Below are 25,268 nucleotides of genomic sequence, written 5' to 3' on the forward strand. Positions count from 1 at the left end.
CCATCTTTTTATGTGTCATTTTTTTTATACATACGACGTCACAATTTTTTTTAACCCATAAGAAACACGCGGACAACTTCCGTGCTGGTTAAGATCAAATAGCATTTCTGGTATAGATAACCGTCATGTGTTTGAGAGAAAACACGAATTTCAACATGATGTTTGTATGCCTTTTTAAACTCATTAAAACCCATTTTTGACTGACGTTGCGTTTGCGCACAACGCCGCTTTGTTAAAAAATTCTTTCGTGTAGTTTCCATGCTAATTTTTGTAAGAAATGATCATTTTTGGAAATTAAAAAGTCGAATCTATTCAGTGTCCTTATATTTTTTAAAATTTGTCAAAAAGATGTTTAATTGTTTATGATTTCTCAGAAATTAAATTTTCAGAAATTTTATCTTGATTGGTGGTAGACGATGTTTTTTTGTCCTGATCATGTAAGACAATAACATAATAAATTTTAAAAAAAATAATGGTGTGAAAAACAGAGTAGTGTGTGTGTGTATCGTTGAATTTGTCCTAACGAGATCTACTCACAGACATCAAAGACACTGATATATTCTGAATTCTTTCTGAGATACAAGCGTTTAAAGTATTTCGTTACGCAACTTTTTACGAATGCACCCAGTAATGTCAGATGATTTAAAAAACGTATTCTCGTCAAAAAAACCGATTCCCAAATTTCGCATCAATCCATTCTCCCTGACGGCCTTTCAAACCAGCAAACAAACTTTCTGACCACCCTAATGCTATCGACACATTTTTCTTTTTTGTCATGGTTAATGTAATTACCGTTTATTAATTATGAATGAAGAGGACTAATATTGTGAACTGATTGAGATTGATAAATAAATAAACAAAGAAAAAAAGGCGACGCTTCTCTGTATATAAAGAAGTTACACGCTAACAGAAACAGGACCGCTTATTCCAATTATTCTTGTTGAAGAATGAGACAGATGTCCGAATATTAATAACGGTAGTACCGAACGCGTGTGATCTGAATGTTATTAACATACTGATGGTGTCTTGTTGATATCCTTGAACCTTTCCTTATTGGATTCCGTGTGCCGCAAGGACTCTCACCTGTTCCTCTTTTCTGTTATTTTTTGTTGTTTTTTTTACAAATTCTTACCTCTCTGTTTTTATTTTGCTTTTCACCTATCTTTGAAACAGAAGAAGAAAAGAAAGAAAATGCCGTAAAGACAAAAATGCCGTAAAGACAAAAATGCCGCACTAATTTACTGCTTTGAATCCTCCATATCATATTTTATCATTTATCATTACGATAAAAATAAAAAGACGATTTTATTGTAGGTAAGAGCAATAAGGAAAGATCATATCAGACAAAACTCGCACAAAAAATGGCTCTGAGAGATAAAAGAGATATTGACCCGATTCAAAAGAATAAAATAAACCTGGGTTCAATTTCTGAATGAATGAAAATATTTTCTAGAAACTAAAAATTGCGATGAAAGTTTCTTCTCCCGGTGTCTCATTTCGGTCTATGAAAGCGTATTTACTAGGATTGGTGAGTTGTCACCTATGTTAAGTCAATTACTGCCGATCCCGGTGTGCGAACACCGTTTTCCGAACACTCATCTGTGAGTCGGACTCATTAAGCGTCAGCACAGTAATTTTTAAAAAGTGCCATGATATCTCCCAGGTGTATCGCGAGACATTTTTAGTGGAAAAATTATACAGGAAACAGGTATTAAGATATATAGTGATTCAACCATTTTTGTCTTTTTAAGAGGTTTACTACCTTTTAACATGGTGACACTGATAAAATATTCTCCAGTAGAAATATCGTTAAAAATATTATTTAACCATTGATTTATTTCAAATTTGGTACACATACTTCTGATTATAAATGTTAGTCTATGTTAATATAATGTTTTACACATCTCTAGTATTTATTTTTTTGCAAATTAAAAAGAATGCATTGTTAACACCTTGCTAGCATGATATGTAAAATTTTTTACTGGCCTTATTGATTGACCTTATTCATTATTAGAGACTTACTTACCACAATATAGTTAATGTCGTGACATTTATTACCAAATTATCCGAATTGAAAATTATCCTTCGTGAGAATACTCAGTCGTGTTGCCGAAAACATTTTCAATCTAAAAAAGCATTACGTTAATGCACTCGAAATATGATCTTAGTTACATTTGTTATCATAATAATCGAATGCATATTAAGGAGAACTAGAAAATGCTCCAGTATTCAGTCGTATCAGTCTGAAATGGCTCAATTCGACTCAGATAGATATTCCTCTGCTTTTTGAACTTTCTGGTTTGTGAAATTTATTTTTCACTCACGATTTGTTCAGATATAGTGTATAGTATCTCGTATCCAGCGATTCAGCGGCTAAAAAATCATGGTACAAGTCAACACCCCAGATAAAGAAATAGCTTTCTAAGTGCTTTTCATTGTAGAAAGTTATCTAACGCGTACTGCCTATGGATCAGACATCCATCATCTGGATAAACAGACTGATGGGCACAGATGTTGTAGAAAGTTTTTCTTACCATGCCACTTCATTTTGATTTTTTTTCTTATTCGTTCTACAAGCTCTGAATTCCAGACACGAGACATTTCGAACATTTGTTCTTTTAATCATTGTTTTTTTCGATTGTCATTATTATGGCATTAGCAACAACCAGCTGTTATATTTCATTTCAATGGTATAGTATTACAGAATTATTCGGTTCATGTCAAAGTTTTCTCTCTTTTTGTCGGGATTTGTGGCCGTAGAGTGGTTTGAATAACAACTGATCTCTTTCCCAAGTCCTACATGTCCCAGATAAAGCCATAGAAAATACGTTGAAAGGAGGGTATGGTGATGACCCAGACTAGTCTTCCGAAAATTCTTGTGACAAGTGATGACATTTTACAATGTAGACGACACTGAGTGCTGAGGGAAGTGCTTCTCTTCATGGTGAAGTTGTCGGAAAAGGGGCGCAGGATATTGTCAGATAAGAACTGCCAAAAGGGACCAAGACTGTGCCGCAGAATTAAGAAAATATCTTCTTGAACTTTATCCGTTTTATCTCAAGAAAACGTTTTTAACCTAAAAATTTGTTTACTAGTCTTGAATTTTTACTAAAAACGCTTGAAATTGGCATTATAATTGGGCTATTTCAGATTTGCAAGTTACCTTATAACCATAATCTTGCTATTTCAATAAAGATCGTTTTTCTGCCGTTAAGATTTATATCCATAATTATCCCTGCTCAATAAGTATCTTTATATCTTTTTCCTCCCTTTTATTGAAAATCTTTTTCTGTTTGGGGTCTCTTATTATTTTGAGGAAGTATTCTTCTAAAAAGTGGCTTCATTTTTTTGGTTTTCCTCACCACACAAAATGTTTATGGCTGTAATTTCCTCATTCACTGTTATAGGGTTTACGAAATCCTAATGTCAAAAATTTCGTAACCAGTTTCTTATAATGACTGTGTTTTATTTTATTTTTATATATATATCGGATGTATTTTGCAGTTTTACGTGATTGTGTGTCATTTCCTTAGTGTGTACATCGAGAGATTAAGAAATAAAAAAATGCTACTGAATTATCAGCAGATTTTCTTTAGATAGAGTCATCGCTTCCTTTTGTTGTTGATTGTGAGAAGATTATCAGAGATGATGTTTATATCACACATTATTTATCCACTATGTCTGAATGGCATGTATGTTGGAAATTAAAAAAAAAAAAAAAGAATAGTTGAGTTTTTTTGGACTTTCGTATATTGGAACTTGTATTTCCATGTCTTAAAAAAGAATACTGTTGTTGCAAGCTTCACATTCTTGATTTTTAACTTAATGTTTGGCCCTATAAAGGAAACAAATCATTTATGTAACTTTTGAAAATAGATAGAGTAATTCCGTTGTCATGGCATCCGGCATAACGTCAATAAGGTGCAGTCCCTCCTATCTAATGGATTATCATTATCAACGTTGATTATCAATTTATCAACGTTGTAACGTCAACGAAACAATAATCTCGGATACAGCGACATGATTTTCAGTAATTTCGCTTTGGTTTTTGTGGTGTTTTTTAAGGGATTCTTAGAGTTTGAACTGAACAAAATTTCGAATGTTTGTCAAATTAATGAATTCAGCAATAGAAATAAAATTCGTTGCATGATTGTCGATCATTGTTCAGTTTATATTCATTGTACCTGAGTTCTCAGGAGCCGCAGATCCATATTGACGTGATTTTCTTTCTTTTATTAGTATGCAAAGCAAGCTACAAAAATCTCTCCTTGGATCGGAATCCTCAACTCTATTTAGCGATGCATTTGTTACCTCTTTGAGTTTTGCTTTGTAGTTGGAGGATTACTTCATAGCCCAGGAGTCGCAGGAGGTACTCAGGGGGCCCCATGCCCCCCCAAGCCGACCAAAAATTAGAAAAAGAAAATTAATATTTCTCGATGAAAAAAATGAAATATCGAAAGAGAATATACCCTTTATATGCTATTTCTATACGAATTCATTCTATCAATTTCTGTTAACTTAAATGCTTTTTAAAGGATGGTAACTCAAAATTTCTCGGAAAAACATTTTTTGTGCCTCCTCCATAGGTATGCTCCTGTCGTAGCTTACATCATCAATTCAGATTTCAGAGTTATATTGTACAGTATATGCAGTATATAATGTACGTATTCCATACTGCTATCTTAGAAACTCGGTATGTTAAAAATCTCGGTTAAAACGAGACAGAATTTGGCAGCCTCTTCAATGTTATAGCTGAGTTTAGCTGCACTTTATTGAATCTGCATGCATATCCAGTTCTCTTGAGAAACATGAGGAAGGAGCGAGATTCTGCTATGGCTGGTAAGGGTAAGTAATAAAACTGACCAGAAGAAGTATGTATAGAGTACTATAACCCCCCCCCCCCTCCTTTTCTTCATTTCAGGGGGGAGGACCTTGAACATATACAAAATTAAGCACCCTTCATGCTTGTAATACGAGTACTGCAGTTCTTCAAAGGTGGGAATCCTTTCACATGATTTGGTGTGGGCGGTTCTATCGCCCTTGTTTTTTTCGATTTAAAGAGGATTACACTGCTGACCGAAGTCAGTGACACATACGTGACTCATGTACTATGGGAACCTAATATCCTTCCCCCCCCCCTTCTAGTGGAGTCCTTCGGGTAAAAAAGTCCCCTACTCTTAAATTTATCGCCATCTATTGCACATGAACGTTAGTTAATATTAGGGTGAACGCAGGAGCTATTCCAAAATGGTTCTTCCCGAAATGTGGTCGGATGTTATTCGTTTTCATGCAGCCAGTTGTACGAGTTTTGTCGAAAAACGTCATCATTGAATGCGGACATTCAACTACTGTATCTGCAGACGTTTCTTTTGCTTTCTTTATTTTCTTTTTCTTGTGCGCGATATCTAACTGCCATTTGGTACTAATTACTAAAGGACTGTTCTATTTATGAGCGACAAATATTTAGAAAGTTTGCGTAGTATCTAAAAAAGAAACCAGAAATATTTCAGACGATTATACTTGAGTTCTCTCTCGTGACCTCCATACAAAATGAAATCCTTTTAACCATCAGTGATAAGCGTGGGTGTTGTTATGTGATTGAATCATAGAGAGAGATTCATCTTCAACTTATGATGTCTCCATCTTCTTCTATGATATTAATCTTATGTATGATGCGTAAAACAAAAACAAAAACGGGTATTCATTAAAGTTCCTTGCGGACTGTGTTAAAACCCTGACGAAGGAGGGAGATGGTTAATACCACTAGCAAAAACTAAAACCGATAACGTCTTATATACGTAACATTTTGTACACTATGATGGACTCTAAAAATAACCATTTTGTAAGTTTCTGGGAAATGTGTTTCAACGTAATAATCCGTCTTCATGAAAAAGTTTTTGCTGTGAAACGTGTTCGTAGGGCTTTCACTAGGAAATGAGGGTGCGATTTCTTTCTTGCATGAGTTTTAGGCTCATGTCTGTCAAACGCGGAAAATTGATATCTCTCTTCTTGGATCCTCTTTCGGTCGAAAAACAAACATTTCTGTGGTTCTTCCTCAGGGGAAAAAAGCGTAATTTTTTGAAGGATGTTTCTTCTCCATCTCCTCCTACATTTATCAGAGATTTAATTAAAGTTTTAGATATGAAACAATGTCCATTCATTCAATGTATACATTCAATAAGCACCACAAATATTCTTGAGACTAACATCGATACCGCGCGATAGTTAAAAAGTGAGCGTTGCGGCCCAGGTTGTGCAACCAATCAATTAAAAAAATCTATTTGGAATCTTCTATAAAGTGTATATTTCTCGGTTTAAATTAGCCTACTTATGATTATTGACCGTGGAGCAAAAAATGATCAGTTGGATTTTTATACCATCAGATGACTATAGAGGTGATACTAGATGAATCTTCAGGACTTTTATTCCATGGTCGTGTTACTTTTGTGGCAAATGTTTCGTTTAACACTGGGGTGAACATCTTCCAGTGGCGGTGGGCAACAAGACAAGAGCCAAGTTTGTGAAAGTGACTGAAGGAGACGGTGCAATCTTTCGGTAACCCGTGGGCCAAAGTCTCGTCGGTGCTGTCGGATTTATTTACTGTTAGCGTGACGTGCTGATGTAAGTAGCACCGCCTTCGACAGACACGAGTACCGATGTAAAAATAGTCCCGTGGCACCTTCGTGAGACGATTTTTGCTAAATACTTAGGTGTTTATGTAAATCTAAATAATATAAGTTGAAGCGCAGATTCCTTGTTTGGTTACTTAATAAAATTAAAACTATCTTCTTTTCCATTTCTATTGCCACAAGAACGGACCCTGATGTGTCCGCACCTATCGCACATTCATAAATATGACTTCCGCTTGATTCTATGGGGCTTGAAAACTTTTAATTTGCAAGAGGAGATTTTTAAATGGTCAGACGTAAGTCTAGTTACAGATATGATCTAAGATCAGGAATACCAAGACCAAGTCGATAACGAAATGTACCGCCAAAGATGTCCGCTGGAGTATTGAATGAAACATTCGCCACAAAGGTATAACAGCCTGGCTCTCATCAACTGTGTAAAGCTAGCCTTTGTCTTAAATCGAATGCTGATTTAAAAATTACCTTTTTATCTGAATAAAGTAGTAGGAAGAGTAGGCAAACTTTGCCTAACAATACTCAGAAAAATCACCAACGAAAAAGGCAAATACAAGGAAAAATCAAAACTCCTTATGTATTTCGGCACGCTATGGGTGTCGTCTTCAGAGGATACAAGATATCACGCCGACCGAGGATACCACTTAGATTGATTACCAAATCTTAACTCTTGGTTGCTCAGCGGAAAGAAAAGATACACGTCTGTCCAACGTCAAACGTCTGTAAACCAATCAGATAGCTTCATTTCACCAATCAGGACGTTATAGAAGACTTACACTTGGGCGCCTCAGCTTCATTCTGGTCACGACATTTGACTTGGATAGACGGATATTTTTTCTTTCCGCTGAGCAACCGAAAGTTAAGATTTGGTAATCAATCGAAGTGGGATCCTCGGTCAGCGTGATATTTGCTATGCTCTGAAGACGACACCCATAGCGCGTCGAAATACATGAGAAGTTTTGATTTTTCCTTGTATTTGCCTTTTTTCATTGGAGATTTTTCTGAGTAAGGAGCGGTATCATCCTCATAAATTGCAATAATAATAAAATAGCTTCAAAAATATTTCTTGAAGCTATTTTAAAACTTGTCGTAGCAAGAGAAGGATGAGAAGAAAAAACGTTGAATTAGCATATACGCATATTCGTCAAGGGCAAAAAGGTAAGGACGAGGCAGAGCGTATGACAAATATGAGTCCCGTTCCGCACTGAATACTAAAAACTTAAGTATCGCCCTAAGGATAATCGTGGTAATTGCTTCAACCCAAGCGGAAAATGATTCGTCTCTATATTCCTGAAAAAGCAAAAAATACGTAATGTGACTTTGCACGTGTCCATCCAATGAATACCTCCGGGTCGCTGACGCAATATCCTTAAGAGATAGAGATTCTTGAATTACATCTTCTCCGTAAACTTTAACCTTCAACGCCGATGCCATTCAAACTCACGCCCATGTGTAATATCTACTCCAACTTAATAAGAAACACGAAAAAGGAAAAAAACATTTTCTTGGAAGATTTTTCACACTCATTCCTTTAATACCATTTTTAAAATTATATAGTTAATAAAATGGAACTTTTACGTAAAATATGCCAGGAATGTATTTTTGGTGGGCATGTTTGTAGAGCAGCGTGTTAAACAGATAGCATTAAATACCATGAAGCGTCATATAGTCCTTTCCAATTTTATTGTTTTTTTATTTTCCATTATGGTCTTTTATACTTCTTGAGAATTTTTGTTGCATTAATTTCAGAATTTTTCACTATTAATTGAGAATTTCGCCAATTTAGTTTCAAAACGGGGATTTTCGCGTTGAAAGCTTAGAAGCTAATGAAATAGCCTATTTAGATGGCTGTATATACAAATACGAAGGCCACAACGGGCAAGTTGCCCAACCAGGTGGCTGAAAAAATTACTCCCATAAACAATATGGATGTCAAATATAATCAAAATACCCAATATAAAAGCATATATCACCAAAAAAAATTAATATGTATAATACACTGCCCATAAAAAATAGTATGGTTGTCTTATCTAAGTATGGATAGCTTCTCGATTTACCCCACTACGTCTATCGTACTTTTTTTTTAAACGTATCAATTGTGTTAGAATTTACTACCCCCGGCGGTAAGCTATTCCATTTATTAACAACCCTATTAGAGAAAAATTCCCTGCGACACCATAACCTTGCATTGTCCCTCACCAATCGATACTGGTGTCCCCTTGTAAAAGCAGTCGATTGGCGGTGTACTAAAAGTTCATGGTCCATCCTATCCATCCCATTGAAAATTTTGAACACTTCGACCATATCCCCCCGACACCTGCGTTCTTCCAATGTAAACATATTCAAGAAATCAAGTGTTTCTTCATAGATCAAGCCTTGTGTGTCAACAAGAGCACGCGTAGCTCTTTTCTGCACCCCATCAACCAAGTCCATGTCCCTCTGTAGGTATGGTGTCCAAAACCTTGCGGCATACTCCAGTCCAGGACGAATTAAACCCCGGAAAAGCGGAAGAATGACTTTAGGACAACGCGAGACCTTTTTAAGAATGAAACCGAGCATTCTATTCGCTTTTCTGCCTACCGCTGAACAATGTTCAGAAAACCTAAACCGCTCGTCAATGAGAATTCCAAAATCAGTGACCCTAGTTCCATCCGGGATAATGATACCATTCAACTCGTAAGTGAAACGTGGTTTGTTCGAACCAAAATGACCGACCATGCATTTGTCAACGCTAAACGTCATGCCTCATTCATTTACCCATGCTGCAATCCTGTTTAAGTTGGCCTGGAGATATATCCCTATATCGCTTTGATTCCTGACAACCTTCTACCCTACCATTAGCTGCATGCGCGTCGTCTGTAAAATCTCTAATAATTCCCATGGTTACCTTGATCGAGTTTATAGATAAAAAGTGAAAAATATATGTGGCTAAGGACACTTCCTTGAGGGACTCCACTTTTGACATCTGTCCAATCAGAAAATTCCCCATTTACCATAATCCGTTGTGACCTATGAATGAGAATGAATGACCCATGAACAGCAATGTGATCCATACCTCACATAGTTGTTCTTTGAGTGGTATCGACGTTTCATATAGAGCCACCATTCACCAGAAGATGAGGATCAAGTATCACAGCGATTCCACCGAAGACCGACATTTGGCCATTAAACTGCTGAAAGGAAGCAGAAGCCGTTCATTCCTTTCAGGAATAGCGCAAACCTACTCCGGATGGAACTATTGAAACTTTCCGAGTTGTTATGCTATGTTTGAGTCACTCTCACAGTCAACTTTTCATCCACTTCAGAGGTAGACATCATCGTTGCAGGTGACAGCAGGCAAGGAGACGATTGGACTTCGGTAAACATTAAAGTACTGGTGCTTCGGCTTAAGATGCGGCAGAATCTGTATCGTCGTTGTAACGCGGGAAAAGTTACTCATCGATGTTGGTTAGACATGGCAGCTATTGATTGGTTAGGTAGGTTTCGGAGGCTTCAAATTTGGATGATAGATCATATGCCGTCACCAGCATCGATGATATTTCCCGCAGTACATAACGAAACGTTTGCTGCAGAAACGACTTGATCCATCACCTCCTAGAGATAGAAGGCCTCCGCACTGTTTGCTATAAACGTCATTCAGACTACCTAGCAAGTTTGCCACATTTTGAAACACAGAGCATCCTATTTCGTTTCTTCTTATTTTGGCGTAGAATTTTCCTGATTGGCTCACAAATACCGCATAGTGATTGGATGTGGGGCATAGAAATCGCCAATTCTGAACCCGATCATTTCTTTTCCTCACAACGATGCACGAGCAGGGAATTTTTTTCCCCTGAATATTCTGAGGGAAAATGGACTGGTTACTGACGTCACAAGCTGAGTGCGGAGGCCTTCTATCTCTAGGAGGTTCTGCTTGATCCCGGCACAACAATCCGAAAAGTTTCAATACTTCTGTAACCTCTGGCCGTGAAAACCTGCCTTCTCACATCTATAGATGGTCTGGGCGATCAGCGGCCATGTCATTAGCAGTGACCTCACAACACACGGTGCGTACTCATATTGTCGTATTTATGTTGTTCACCGAATAAGGTGCTAAGCGAGATAGCACGGGTGATCCTTAATTGTATATATTCCCCACACAAAATTTTTATTTTGTATACTTTCATCAGATCCACCGGAGCGAGTAAACTCAACCCAATAAAACTGATGCTGGCTTCTAGCCCACAAGTTATCAAAACATTTGTTCACCAACAAGGTGTCAAGTTAGATAACTCGCTCCGGACTGAATCCACTCGCTATGGATATTTTATATTATAAAATAAGATTCTCGTTTTTTTTTTGTTTGTTGTATCCTATGTGTATAAAATATGATAAGTGCAAGATTACAGATGAGATGGCATGGGCCCCCTCTAATTGCTTCTAAAATATACTTTCATTCTAATATATATACATCCATCCTTCTTAACGAAAAACCCCGGAACTTTCTTCTTCAGCTTCCAACCCCATCTCGTCGGTGATCGCCACAAAATTTGTTAATCGCAACAGTACCCAATTGTCAGAAAAAAATATGTTATAAAAATTTTGCATATTTGTTCTTTTTTTATTCCTTTTCTTTTCTTTTCTGACTCAATATAAAGTGTTTCGGACTCTGTCACAAAGCTGGACTGGAAGAGATCTCGGCAACTGGTGAAGTCCAGTGGCAAAGTTCTGGCGTTCATTCATTCAGCACATAGGCGGAGATTGACTGGGAAGTCTGGGGTGCACGATGATGATGATGATGTCAATTCATATATACATATATACATTAGATCAGTCGACTCCACCTTTGACGCTGGGTAGGGGGGGGGGCCGTATCTCCGACCATGATTCAGCAGTGACCTCAGTGCACACAATATCTGATGCTCTTGCGGAAAAAAAACAAGGTTTCGGCCCTGCTTGTATGCAGTTTCTCGTCAAACATAAGATAATAGTGGTCCCTTAAGCATCCTATTCATCAAACTTGTCACCTACAGACGTTTTTCGTTTTCAAAGATGAAAATATTCAAGATTTCGCTCTGTTCTGGACATACATAACATGGTAACCTGACATCTAAACACTGCCCCGGAGAAAAAGCATGTGTTGCACTTCAGAATGCTGCAAAGTGTATGTGAACAGAAGAGGATCCTATATCCAAGATTGATATAGCTAAGTTTTTCATGTGTAAGGTTTTTTTTAAAGCCCTAGTCCAAACTTTTTTCTTTACAGACGGTATATACAGCATTATTTAAAACTGTTATTATTTTAAGAAAGAAAGCTTTATTGACCAGCGTTGAGGTAAGAAGATTCTGAGCTAAAGAGCAGTCCAGAGGAAGTTTGATCACTAATTCCATCCATATTCTACGGGAAGAATCTTCAGTGCAGATGTCTGCGCTAAATACCAATACAACTCAATTACCTCCGCAAATACGGGAAGATATAAACGTTTCTAATAAAGATGACTGTACAGATGTGGAAGATGTTGATTATTTCTAGAGTCTAGACCACGACACCTTCGGCCCAGAATTTCCTAACCTGTTACCATAAACTTTCTTTCTCATACATCAAGATGTACTTTTACCCTTTACTTTCGTTTTTATCGAATGCAATGCAAATCTTGGGAAATATTCACCTTGAGCATCATTGTGGTACTGTATAAAATGCATATAATAGGGAATTCAGTCACGGATGTTGGAATGAATATCTTGCACTTCTTTCTCCCTCGAAAAAAACCGCCCTTGAGATCTCTTGAACAACAGGGGTTAAAAATCTTAGTCAGAGTTCAACATTTTGAATAGTATGAGGTCAAACCTGGTAACTAAAATATCTGGTGCATCTCAGACAATTTTTTTTCTTTGATGAAGAACCGAGGAAATATGCAGCTCGTGATTTTTTTTTCCTTCCGCTAGACTACTTACGTATGAGCAAAAAGTACGAATTATTCCCCAACTTTATCCCTCCTATGTATTCCTCTTTTTTACCTAAAAAATATATTTTTTTTACATTTTATGCATTAAACCCTGAACAAAATTTTTCTCAACGTTACGTAAAAAAAATTCTTTTCCCAAGAGAGAGAGAGAGAATCGTAACGTTTTCTCTGTCAAAATGTCAAGGTGATTTTTTTCTTTTAAATTTCGTCCCGTTTTTTCTTTCTTATCCTAAGTTTATGGAGCTCTTCTGACTGTATATTATCTCGTGCTACTTGTTTCTAGAACTGAGGTCCCTAAAATTATTTGATTTAAAACCAAAACTTTTCTCAGTTTTTACCGAATTCGGTATTTGAATTCATATTTCACAGCTCAATTTTATACATACTAAGGAAACATTCAATGTGTTGTTTGATTGAGTGCATTGTTTTAATCCCTTAGACATTAGAAGAATTAATGCCATTGAAAAATTTGTTCGTTATGTAGGAGATGATACTATAACGAACTTAAATAGTATTTTTTATGAATTGATTGTACCTCGATATTAAAAGAATTAGTATATGGTGACAAATTGAATGTATTGATGTAACAAGAGCGCGCGCGAGTCGGTCATGCCCTACAGTAACATTGGCCGTGACCGACTCGGGAGCTTGAAACCCGCCTGTATGATATATATTTTATGTTTTGTTTACTGAGAGGCAGAAGATCTGCCTGCCTAAATTTGAAACCAAGAGTTTTGGTTTAATTGTATATTGTTTTTATGCTGGAGTACTGGTGAAATCATTAGTTGGTTTATGGGAACCCAGTAGGAACCCCAAGTAAAGTTTTTAATTTAGGTTGGGGATAAGCTAGGGCCCCGAGAGAGGAGACATAATGATGACGATGTATGGCACAGTTCTACATGCAACTATTTCACACCACCTGATATAGGTACATTTAATTTTAAAGAAAACATCTTGAGCAGGATTGCTCACTCAGCGTCCGATTAACAGATCTTGCCGTACAGCCAAATGGGCGAGGAGAGGGTTAGATGACACACTATAAGTATCTAAAAATTAAATCAAGAACATATTAATTATATTGTTCAATTCAAGAACAATCTGACTACGCCTTTGATACATGACCTATAATAATACTGTATTGAACTATCAAAATATGACTATCTTGATCTTTGATTTCAAATGAGAAATTATCTCACATTAGTGTTGAAATTTGCATAAAAGTTTTAGAAATTTGTAAAACATTTTCCGGTCGGTTTTTTAAAAACCGAAATTTCTCTGCTCATTGTTATAATTGCCTTGTGAATATATACTATCTGATCATGAGTATCAGGACATCTTGAAATTTAGTGTCTTTAATCAGTGACTATGATATATGTATATGGATGTTTCTCTCAATATGAACTTCACCCACATTGGTTGCCGTGCCTGGCATTTTGACCACAGCTTCATATTGTGTCATTATGGACAATTCAGCTCTGCTCACGCTAAGGTAACAGTTCGTACCCGTTTCTGTTCGAAAGTGATCGCGCACCAGCTGATAATCATCGTGTCTACACAGCTCGTTTCTTGCATGCGTGTTTAGTGATTGAACTGGCCTGCTTAGAGCCCTGACCGAAATGTTATTGAGCATTTTTGGGACGAAGATCGGTTCCGAACTCGCGTCGGTTGTGAGCCAGGCCATAACGGTAAATTTTTGTGTCACAATTAGTCTTTGAGTCATCTGCCAGTACCTGTTGTCTTGTGCCAAAGTTGGCCACTTGTCTCAGATTTTTTGCAGAATAAATGTGCTATTTCTATTCACGAACAGGGCCCCTAGGCTGGGATATTTTGCTGGCCCTTCAGTCATACTTTTAACGGGTCCTTCTATAGCTAATTTATAGCGTGAAAAAGCAAAAAATGATGAGAATTGTCCCGGTCCCCAGAGCTAGGGCCCTGTCAGCCCGCCCTTGTGGGGGCCATGGTTGGAACCAATTGTTAGTATATTAATTTGTGCTGTACGAGTCAGGAATTCCTTGGCTGTTCAGTGTTGTCCAGAGACTTATGGTCAGATGGTAACTTTTATTACTGGTCGTAAAACCGCGATTGCTTTATGTGTGGATTTTGCTGTTTCTCTCAAGAATATTTAGATTTTCTACAAATTCTCTGTCATTTACGAATATTTTGTAACGCTGAGCCTGTAATTAACATTTACCCCAGACATGTTATTCAATCTTTTATGCATTCTTGGGTATGACAATAATTGCCGTTGAGGGACGGTGAAAATCTACATTAAATTTAGAAATTTAGATTTTTTTTAAAATTGATTGAATTTCCATTATTGCTCGTAACCAACCCATTTCTTCAACCTGTTGCATCTTCAACTGAAGCCTTATTATTCCAGCTGCATTTAAGACTGATTTGAGTAGAGGCATACGCCTCAGAGTTTCTATATGCTCATCTTCTCTGATGTTAATTATAGAAAGTGCTCGCAAAGTAACTATGATTTAATCTTCATTTAACGTACGCGCTACGAACTTACTCTCTACGTGTGGTATTTTTTGATTGACTATCATTTCCGTCGGAAATTTCCGTAAATACGTAATCAAATGAGATCAGCCGATTGCATTTTCGGATGTTTGAAGTAGGTTGTGAAAAGCACGTACCTTTTCAGCTTGTCATAGTAATTTATCGAAGTTTGAATGCCCTTTTATTCATGTAAGTCGTTCTGCAGCTGATTAATCCTATAATATTATTTCTTTCAGATGATTCTCAATGACGTGTATATTTTTTCACGACCGATATCCAATCAAGTCAAAAAATGCATCGTCCTCAATACATTTGGTTGAAATAACTTAGAAGTTTTGAATAACAACAGAAAAAAAACAGAAAGGTGTGGAATAGAAGATGGCGTCCTGTCACGATCCTTACCGGGAACTGGAAATTTATCTGGAACAGGCTGAAGTAAGTGTCACAATAAATGAAAACATATTTTATTTTATGTATTTTTTGCAGTAATATTTTTATTTTTCGTAAATTGCAATGAATATGAGCCAATGCCTATGTTTAATTTGGCATTAGGTTCAGATGAAGGGGAGAAAAAAAAAACTAGACACATGTTGAAGATTCATCTCTGGATACCGCGTGTTCTCAATCGTTAATTGAGATAGAAACTCTCATAAAATACAGTAACAAACATCACAAAAAGTCGCAGATCTGTATTTAAGAGGCCATTCGAGGTTGTTTTTTAGTCTGTGTACATACTATGAAGTCACATTCCAGGAACAATTGCAACAAATGACTTGAAAATGTGTGTGTCGTTGCATGTCTATCTATTAGATGGATTTCTTACTGTCATTTAACGTTGGTCGCGATCCTCAGATAATAGGGCGATTTTTTACAAAAGGTCAAAAGACTATATCAGTACCGTTAGTTGGAATAAGGGGTAACTTTTTTTCCTCTATTCACACGGTCATTTTCTTTTGTGAACGTCTCATCCTCCTGTTATTATATTCCACAAATATGAGGGCTAACTACAAGCCTATATGAGTAATGAATGGTAATGTTCCCGTTTTTCTAAACAACGCCCGAATTCTGAGGATTAGATCATCGCAATTTTCACTGTAATATCTTGTCTATGACTCTCGAGGGAGGCAAAAAGAAACTTGTTACATCTAAACTTGTTGAGAGAGAAGCATTGGGCTACTAGCTGAGATATATATTTGAGATCTATGGCCAAAAAACACGCCCAGATGATAGAAAGATTCGTCCATCATTTCTTTTAAAGGTTGCCTTTCTTTCTTCAGCCTTGTTTTCAGCTGAACTCGCCGCTATCGAGTATCGACGGTGCTTACGATGACCTTTCAGATCATATAGTGATGATTAATAATTGATTAGATTTATGATGAATGCAGTGCCAAGAGTAAACAGGATGGATGAGAAAGATAATGTTTGGATTACAAAGGGAGGAAAAGGAGCATTGAATTCAAGTTCTATTTACTTTGTTTCTAAACGCTTATGTAAGATGTGCCATTGAAATTTTTTGACCGTTAGAACGATCGAGACCGTTATTACAGTATTAGAGTGCTTCATTTGCTTATTCATAAGTCTTAGTATATCATTAGCCAGAAAATTATTATTTAAACGAAAAAACTTTTCGTTGTACATTAAAAGTAAATATGATTATACAGGGTCAACGTAATTAAAGTTCCCTATTCTGATCAGTCTATCAGCCATAACATCAGAAAGTAATAAAACTTTTGAAATATCCTTATAAAAGGATGGGGAAATGATTTGGGCCCCCTTCAAAGACCAAAAATATCTATTGTTTTTGATGCTGAATACCTATGTTCGTAAAGGAGTTTCAGCAGCAAAACACGTTCTTGTAAGCTCAATATCATTCTCTTATGAAGAAATGAGGATGGTGATGTTTAGATACCTGCCATCAAACCTGAAAAGTTTGCTCACGTTGTTTGCAAAAAATTAGCATGTACACAATAATCTTCATTAAAAGCACCATCTAGTAGTGAATGTAAGAACCGATTTTTTTCACTCTTGATTTCTTTCATACTTTTTCATTAAGACATTCCTAACGTTTCATAGCCTTCTGATGAATAGTTGCGGCTGTAGACAGCTCTGAATAGGCGAACTTTAATTATGTACACCCTGTATATCAAGGATCAAATACGGGTTAGAAGAAAGCACTCATGAAAACTCTAGTTTATTCTTTTGAACCGGTATTACTGAAAGGTACTCAAAGTGGTACTCTGGCCGTCCGTTAGCGGCCAGACAGAGAAGACAACGGTGAGCGGTTGCTTAAATAATTTTGTACAACGTATTGATAGAGATTTCTCTGCAAATGCTGCTCCAACTTCTTCAACATGGATGTGTAGATTCTGATGAGTCCCAGTTTTCAAGCTCAGTGTAACAGTGAATCGTCATAATTATGTTTATTGAGTACGGGAATATTCACACATTTTCATGTAGATTAAGGCCTGTGCATAAATCATCGACACTTTTACTAGAGATATTCAAGCAACTGCTCGCCGTTGTCATATCTGTACGACAGCTAACTACAACCACTTCAGCATCCTCAGTAACTGTACATTAATACCTTTGATGACGTATTTAATTATATTAACTACAGTTAAACTTGATTAATTCGAAGTCCAAAATCACTTCGGAAAAAAAGTTCGAATTATCCAATTAATCTATCCTGGATCCGTAAGATGACAACAAATTGACACTTAATCATCAACATTCACATACATAGAATAAAAATCATCAATTTTCAAATTTTATCATCAGTTACGAAACTGTTTCCCAAATTTTGCTTATCATTCTTATGCTATCAACGAAATACACTTTCATTAACGTACTACAATGTTGAGCTATCAGATACTTTCCATGCTCTTAATGATAACAAAAAATTCATATTTTGAATGATACATCTTAATCCATAGGTTGAAAAACGTAACCGGTATTAAGTAGTACACATTCTCGATGTGTACTCCAGCTAAATAATGTTAAAATGGGCATTAAATTGTCAAAAAAAGTGTAGAAAAAAACAGAATATTCAAACTTTCATTTGTCTTTAAAGATTTACTGTTTAACAGATCGAGAAAAGCGAGAGAGAGAGAGAGAGAAGTCTGAGTTCTTATAAAAAATGTTCACACTAAATTTGTGCTCATACAAAATCACCAACAACTTCGAATTATCCAAAAAATTCGAAAAATGCGAGTGAAACAAGAAATTTTAACATTAAATTAGATATAAAACTCAAGGGGAGTTCATGAAAGTTCGAATTACCCAAAATCCGAATTAACCAAGTTCTATTGCACTAAAATACAGTAAAGAATTCTGTTTCAGTAAAGTGCGAGTACATTCTTTGGTTGATTCTTAGTTATAAGAAGAATTCAATCTAAACAATTTGAGTACCGAAAACATCTTAATTACGAACAATTTAATTTGAACTCTTTATATTCACAGTTTCATTATCGAGTTATTAGACATTTTTTGAGAAGCGTCATATCTTCCAATTATCTTAACTTTATTACAGGAAATAGCCCAAGGGTCGTTTCTAGCTTGATTAATTGTTTTCAGAAGAACAACCGGCTCTTTTTTTTATTGTCTTCACTGAAGGAAGAGCTTGGGTTATTAAAGTAGTCATCAAGTTAACTGATTGGACGAAGTCTCTTTTTCTCTACTATCTATGTTATCTGAATTATTTTTTGCTGTTATCTATATTACTAAAAAGATTTTTAAGCAGGGTGTGGACCTTGAATAAAAATATTTCAAAGCATATTTGGTAGACAAAATATTATTCTCTTTTTGTAAAAGCTTGTCAAAGATAGAGGTTGAAAAACCTTTCGAAAAATGATGTGTTTCCAATGGACGTGTTTTGCTTGTAAAAAAGGTGTTTGAGATAATGTTTTATATTTTATGGCATGCGTGGGAATTGGTGATTGAGTGATAACGTTTTGTTTTTAGACTTGTGAAAAATGTATCGCTCCTTTCGGCCATGTTTGTTTTAGTATTTCGATATACCTGGTAGTTATAATTAAAGTATCTCTAATCAGAATCTTCTTTGGGAGGAACCAGCGAACAAAACAGCTAAAGACTTGGCTGATATTGAAAATAATTTGCATCATTTTCATTTCATATGATGGCAAAATTCACATAACGTGTTCGACGTTCGTGACATCAAAATCCCTAAAAAAAGACATAAAATAACATTATTCGACGATTCTGGTGGCACTGTCGTTGTCAGAGCATGCCTTAAAACTGAATCTGTTTTACAAGAGCTATAAAAACGTTTAATATTTCCAGATCAAAGTCATAAAATTCACATTCTCTTGTTAATGAGTATTGCTACACCAGGACTTGATAAATCCCAGGTGCCAGATTTCCATGATGACCGAAAAATTTGTATTGGCACCTAAAATTTTCTTTTAGCAATTACTAAATTTGAGGACAATACCAAATTTCTTGTATTTATGTCATTATGTCTGCCGACATAAAAGGAATCAATATGTCTTGAAAAGTATCGAAAAAAAATTATGTTAGACGATTTTTTTTTTTGTCGGAAAAATATTCTTGACTCTTAAGAAATTTTAAATTTTTTCCTCAATTTTGTCAAATCTCGTGTGTTATACACAACCATTTCCATATACCATTTCGTCACTGATGACTTTTCGCAGTGCCATATTTGTTGTATCGGAAGTGTAAGTGTGCGTACCCAACAAACTCGGTGTGTATCTAGTGTTGCGTCCGATTTTTCAGTTATATATTACTATCATTTTTTTTTTCTTTTTTGGACTTTTTCGTATTTCTCGAAATGCATATTACTCAAGCTTGGTGCTGTTCAACCCATTGGTTCCCTCTTCAAAAAGCTCTGCATACTTTAATTAAAATCCCCGGGTAAGCAAAAACATTAAGCGTCCCGCCCCTGAGGGCATCATACGCTTATAAAAATCACCGTGTAAATGGCAAAGAAATAAAAAAAAAGTTTTGATGTATGAATCTTAAAAGCAATACAGTCAATAACCTCTCCTCGTTCCACGGAAAACTGCCGTCAAATTGCATCGTATATGTTACATCGTAATAATGACTGTTTGAAAAAAACATTAGCTTCTTAAGAAAAATCACGTTTGGAAGAAATAACAAATTATATTATTCATTTTGTTATAATGTAAGCAGTTACAGTGAACATGAATCAGATTAGAAAATCATAATAAAATTTTAATTATTAATTTTTATACACACGCACCTATGTACCGATTTCTCCAATATCAAGAGCCAAGGTAAAACACAATTATGGGAAACAAAAACCATGGATTTTGTTCATTTCTTTGCAAAAGGAAGCCAGATAGAGCTGAGTTCGGATGCTGTACTGGACTGAATGATCTTCGTAGGTCGTTATATTGGATGTAAAATATCATGGGATGAATAGGAAGAAAATTGTGACTTCTATACAGTGCCGATCGTTAAAATGGAACGGTCGCAATAATGAGCATCGACTGTATCGTGTTTATAAATAAATGGTTATATTTAATCATGAATGGCCATTGGTGCACGCTAGTATGTAGTACTAATGCTCTACATTACCAAAATTTTTTAGTTTTCTTGTTTTTAAATATTGTATTGATTAGCCCACATGAATTTAAGATATAGGATCGTGGCTCCTACAATGGGCATTGAGGACGAGACTTTTATCGGGTCCCTTTATATCAATTTTCTAGTGAATTTATTGTGTAAAAAAAAAATTGGGGTAGGCTGTGTCATGGACATGGCCGCAAGTTTTGTCAAGAATACATTCTTCGTACCGTGAACCGCTACCGCTGGTAGGTACTTTCTTTCTTTAAAACCGAGCACAACTTAAGTCAGGCAATTTGCTACCTAGTAAGTTGTGTCGGAAGTGTAAGTGTGCGTACCCAACAAACTCGGTGTGTATCTAGTGTTGCGTCCGATTTTTCAGTGCTGTCATCTATATTTCAGAAGTGAACTGAGTGAAGTATTACTGTTTGTAGGCCTGTTGCTCTTTGTAGCGAGACTTTTAACGGGGGAGATCGGCTCACATTTGCACCTCGAAGTTGAGAACCAACCATAGAAAACCAACTTCAGCATGGTAGGTACTGACTTAATGAAACAGATGTCATCGGATTTGCCTTTGGAATTTCTAGCAGGCGATACCAATGTCGTATATTTGCGTTGCGAATCTCTCAATATATAGCGTAAAACAATTTCGTTACGAATATGGGCAGGGGGTCTAGTGCCAAGTCCGAGAGAGGTATCGAAACCAAAGTAGTATCATTCGACTTGTGTTAACGAGATCTACCCTCAGGCATCAAAAACACTGATATATTCTGAATACTTTCTGAGATAATTATAGCTTAAATTATTTGGTCACGCAACATTTTGCGAATACAACCAGTATCGTCAGATGATTTAACAGACGGGGATTCACGTCAAAATATAAAGTCTGTCAGACTCTTGCGTGGAATTATATCAGCGACTTATAGGATACGACGAAACTCGAATAAAACGGGAGGAATCATACGCGGGAAATGCTTCTTTTCCGCTATTCAGATTCCCTCTTTTTCAAATCCGGCGGAAGTGATTCTCGCCCCATATGACCATTAAGTCACTCCATAAGCCACATCCTGGGAGGGATCATAACGCTTTTACTCATCCTACGGTAAAAAAAAAAAAAAAATTGTATCAACACGAACAAATTTTCTCAAGGCCGAACCAGAACACAAAACGCACGTGAAAAAATAACTTATTAACACACATCTTTTTAAAATTAATGATTAAATCTCCAAGATTTCACTGAGAATTAAGTACGTAAATAGATGTGACAACTATTTTAAGAAAAAATTCTTCTCTATGAAGTGTCTAGATCAGGGGTTCTTAACCTTTTTTCACAGCCGCGACCGAAAATTAATAAAAAAAAAAAAGATTAGCTTTGAGATCAATGACGGTGGGTTTTTCGAAATTAGTGAAACCAGTGACGCAATAAATGCATTTATAACAGGACTGTAAGTGGATTTGTACGACTCATCTAGGATGCTCCTGCGAATCAAGTTCGGGCCGTGACCCATAGCTCAAGAATTTCTGGTTGTAAGTGGATTTGTGTGACCCTTTTTGAAAAGCCCTGCGAATCAAATTTAGGTCATCACCCATAGCTCGATTTGTACGACCAATTTTGGAAGCCCCTGTGACCCAAGTTTGGGTCACGACTACGGTTAAGAACCCCTGGTCCAGTTGATAGGTTTCAAACTGGTGTTCCGTGGGATCAAACGTCGCGGAGTTCTTCAAAATCCCAAAACCCGGAGAGCCCTTAAAGAAAAATCTTTCTTGTTACTGATAATTTGTAAAACTGACCTTTATTTCAAATTTTGCCTGTTTGGATGAATAAACGACTGAATAACAGTAATTCCGGTCGTTTTCCTGTGTAATTTGAGTTCTCTGAGTTTGTTTTTTTTCATTTTTTATTGAATTTTTAAACAGCAGAACCTACGTAAACTCTACGGGGCACCTTGTATAAATACAAAAGGTACAACAGACAAACTGCCCAACGAGGTGGGTGAGAAGAGACAAAAAAATTTTCATAAAACTTATGGATGCTGAATATAGATATATATATATTCAGTTGCTCAATTTTTAATATATATATATACATTAAAAATTGAGCAACTCAAAACAAAAGCAATTTGCATGAAAAATAAAAACGAAAAACTAATGTATATTAACGAAATATTCACAATTCTTTGTGGTTCCGTGGAACAATCTCATTGTCATCAATAGTTCCACGTGACAGCCTCATAACCCTCAAGGGGGGACAGTGTCATAACCATATAGGTTCCGTGAGAGCTTGTACGTTTGAGACCCCTGGTCTACAGGGCAATTAAATTCATGGCACAAACTTTCACCCTTCAAGCGGCAGTGACGAGATACCTCGCCTCTATAAAAGCCTCTTACTTTAGCATTGTGGAGCCTAGACATTATGAAAAAAATAATTTATCAATGGGAAACCTTTCCCTACACCACCTTAATTTGCACCTGCTGAAAATCGGAAAAAAGCCTGCTTCATTAAAAAAGATATGGCATTTTGAAGGAGGGATTAGTGATTCCTAATTACAGCTTAAAGGGTTAAGAGGCGATATATGACGCCTCAACAAGCATTTTTTGTCATAGAATGTGTGGTCGAATTGCAATAGCAAAGGCGGTAGAGGGCGTTTTAAAGTGTACAACAGCAATTCACTAAAAACAAATATCATATTTTTCTGACGGATTTGCTGAGATACAGCTATATATCCGAAGGTATTGGGTAAAAGTTTGCTTTTTATTGTTGTGAGAACCATCAAGGTCATGCTGTGCCAAACAATAAGTGGTATAATGACTTGTGGAGATTTTTTGTTACCCAGGTTGCAGCATGAGGAGACCTACCAGATTACAACCCCCTACAACCTCGAATGGTTGATAGCACATATCGCAATGGAAATATAATATTAGTCGGATAAATATGATATTTGCTTCAGGTTGAGTGCTATTGTGCACTCTCTGAAAACCACCCTCTGTAACGCCTTTGCAATTGCTATTCGACCACACATTCCATGACAAAAAAATGGTTTTTTTAGGTGTTATATATATCGCTTCTTAAAGTTTGTCCCATGAATTTAGAATCACCCTGTATATATTCCAGGATCTTTATCATCCTTATTTGATAGTGAAATTTTTCTGATCTAAAATGAACTCCATTCGATCCACTCTTTATATATTTAATGCAGTGACTTCCGGCCCTTAGACTGTCATTTGTAGGCTGCTTCCGCTTCCTTCCTGTGAAGCCTTTGTGACAGGAAATGAGTGACAAACTTCATTTGAGCGTATCACCGTATTTTTTTTTTTTTTTTTTGTTCTTCCATCATACTGAGCCCATTAACAGTCACTTTAATGATTCGAGTCCAATGCGTCATCTTAGGGGTTAGGGGCAAAAATAACGCCATGAACTCAATATCATCATCATTAACTGAATTAGATCCGCGTGAAAGTGAGAAAACGCTGTGTGTGTGTGTCTATTACGAATATATACGAGTATACTGCCAGTAATGAAACAGTTGAAGAGCATGTAGTGTCATCTGATAAATATGAGCCGTCTAAATATGAGCATACCAATTGAAATACGTACCTAATTTCGTCATCATGGGGACCCCAATGCACCTGAAGCCCAGGACTATATAATAAGCCCAGAATAATCTGACAGAAACAAGTTAAGGCGACCGGAATGATATATCTAGTGGCTATAAACCGAGTATATAAACCCGCTTTTCTGCCTTGTTAATTAGGATTATTTACAATCGCTGTACTGTCCATTTTACTGCATTTTCTCCAAAATTATCTTTTCGATTATTGTCATTAGTATCTGTATATCCATTGGTTTACTTGTTATCCATTTAAAAATTTAAATTCATAATTTTTATTTCTTCTATGAGGTATATAACTCACTAAGAATAAAATACTTCTCTGATTGGATCGAGTCTGTTTGCTTTCATTGACACGAAACCAAAAAAAATTCCATCAACACTAACACTGTTTTATTATTACCTTAACGCTTCATTTATCTTGATCTTTCATGCCTTTTTAGCTGTAAATTACTAGATGTCTTATAAAAATATATGAGGAATGTTCTGCAGTCATTACTGCATGTCTTGTAAAAATATGTGAGGAATGCGAAATAGTTGAGTTATTCTGGTAAATTTTCCTTTTTTGAGTAAGTTTTAAATTGAGAACTTGGTAAAGATTTGTCAGTGAAGATTCGGTCTTTTCTAGAAATGCTAGAAATTTTGAGGAGCCGGCGATAGTCGTGTCCAGGATTCCCGCTGTCTATCGCCATTGCGTGTAATCCCAAGGCAATGCCGAGTATGTAAATAAAAGATTGAATTCGTTGAAGAATGAGTGTCTGCCAATTCTGCTCAACTTTTTGGAAGGTGCCGAATGGCTTCACTTTTTTATTTATTTGATTACCAAAATTGCTATCAATGAGAAGACAGTGGGAATAAGAAGACAATTGATATCTTGACTGTCCAGGGTCGTCTAAAGAGCATCATGGGCCCCCAGGCCAAGTCATTTTTCTGAGGCCTTACGTGGCGAATTCTCGAAAAATTCAACTACTTCTCGTTTTTCTGAAGCCCCCCTTCTCTTG

The 25,268-nt window shown here is 36.3% G+C and overlaps 1 protein-coding gene across 1 annotated transcript in view; it reads left to right on the plus strand.

The window, feature by feature from the left end:
- cv-c (RhoGTPase activating protein) overlaps positions 1–25,268 on the plus strand; it is a 222,300-nt gene that overhangs the window by 45,049 nt on the left and 151,983 nt on the right. The window contains exon 2 of the mRNA XM_089233140.1: positions 15,331–15,529. Coding sequence (XP_089089266.1) covers positions 15,473–15,529 — 57 coding nt within the window. The 5' untranslated portion in view covers positions 15,331–15,472. The remainder of the gene's footprint in view (positions 1–15,330; positions 15,530–25,268) is intronic.

The sequence above is a fragment of the Pholcus phalangioides genome, unplaced genomic scaffold (genome assembly GCF_987345545.1).
Source record: "Pholcus phalangioides strain wild (caught in Gottingen) unplaced genomic scaffold, Ppha-v1.0 ptg000007l_1, whole genome shotgun sequence".
NCBI lineage: Eukaryota > Metazoa > Arthropoda > Arachnida > Araneae > Pholcidae > Pholcus > Pholcus phalangioides.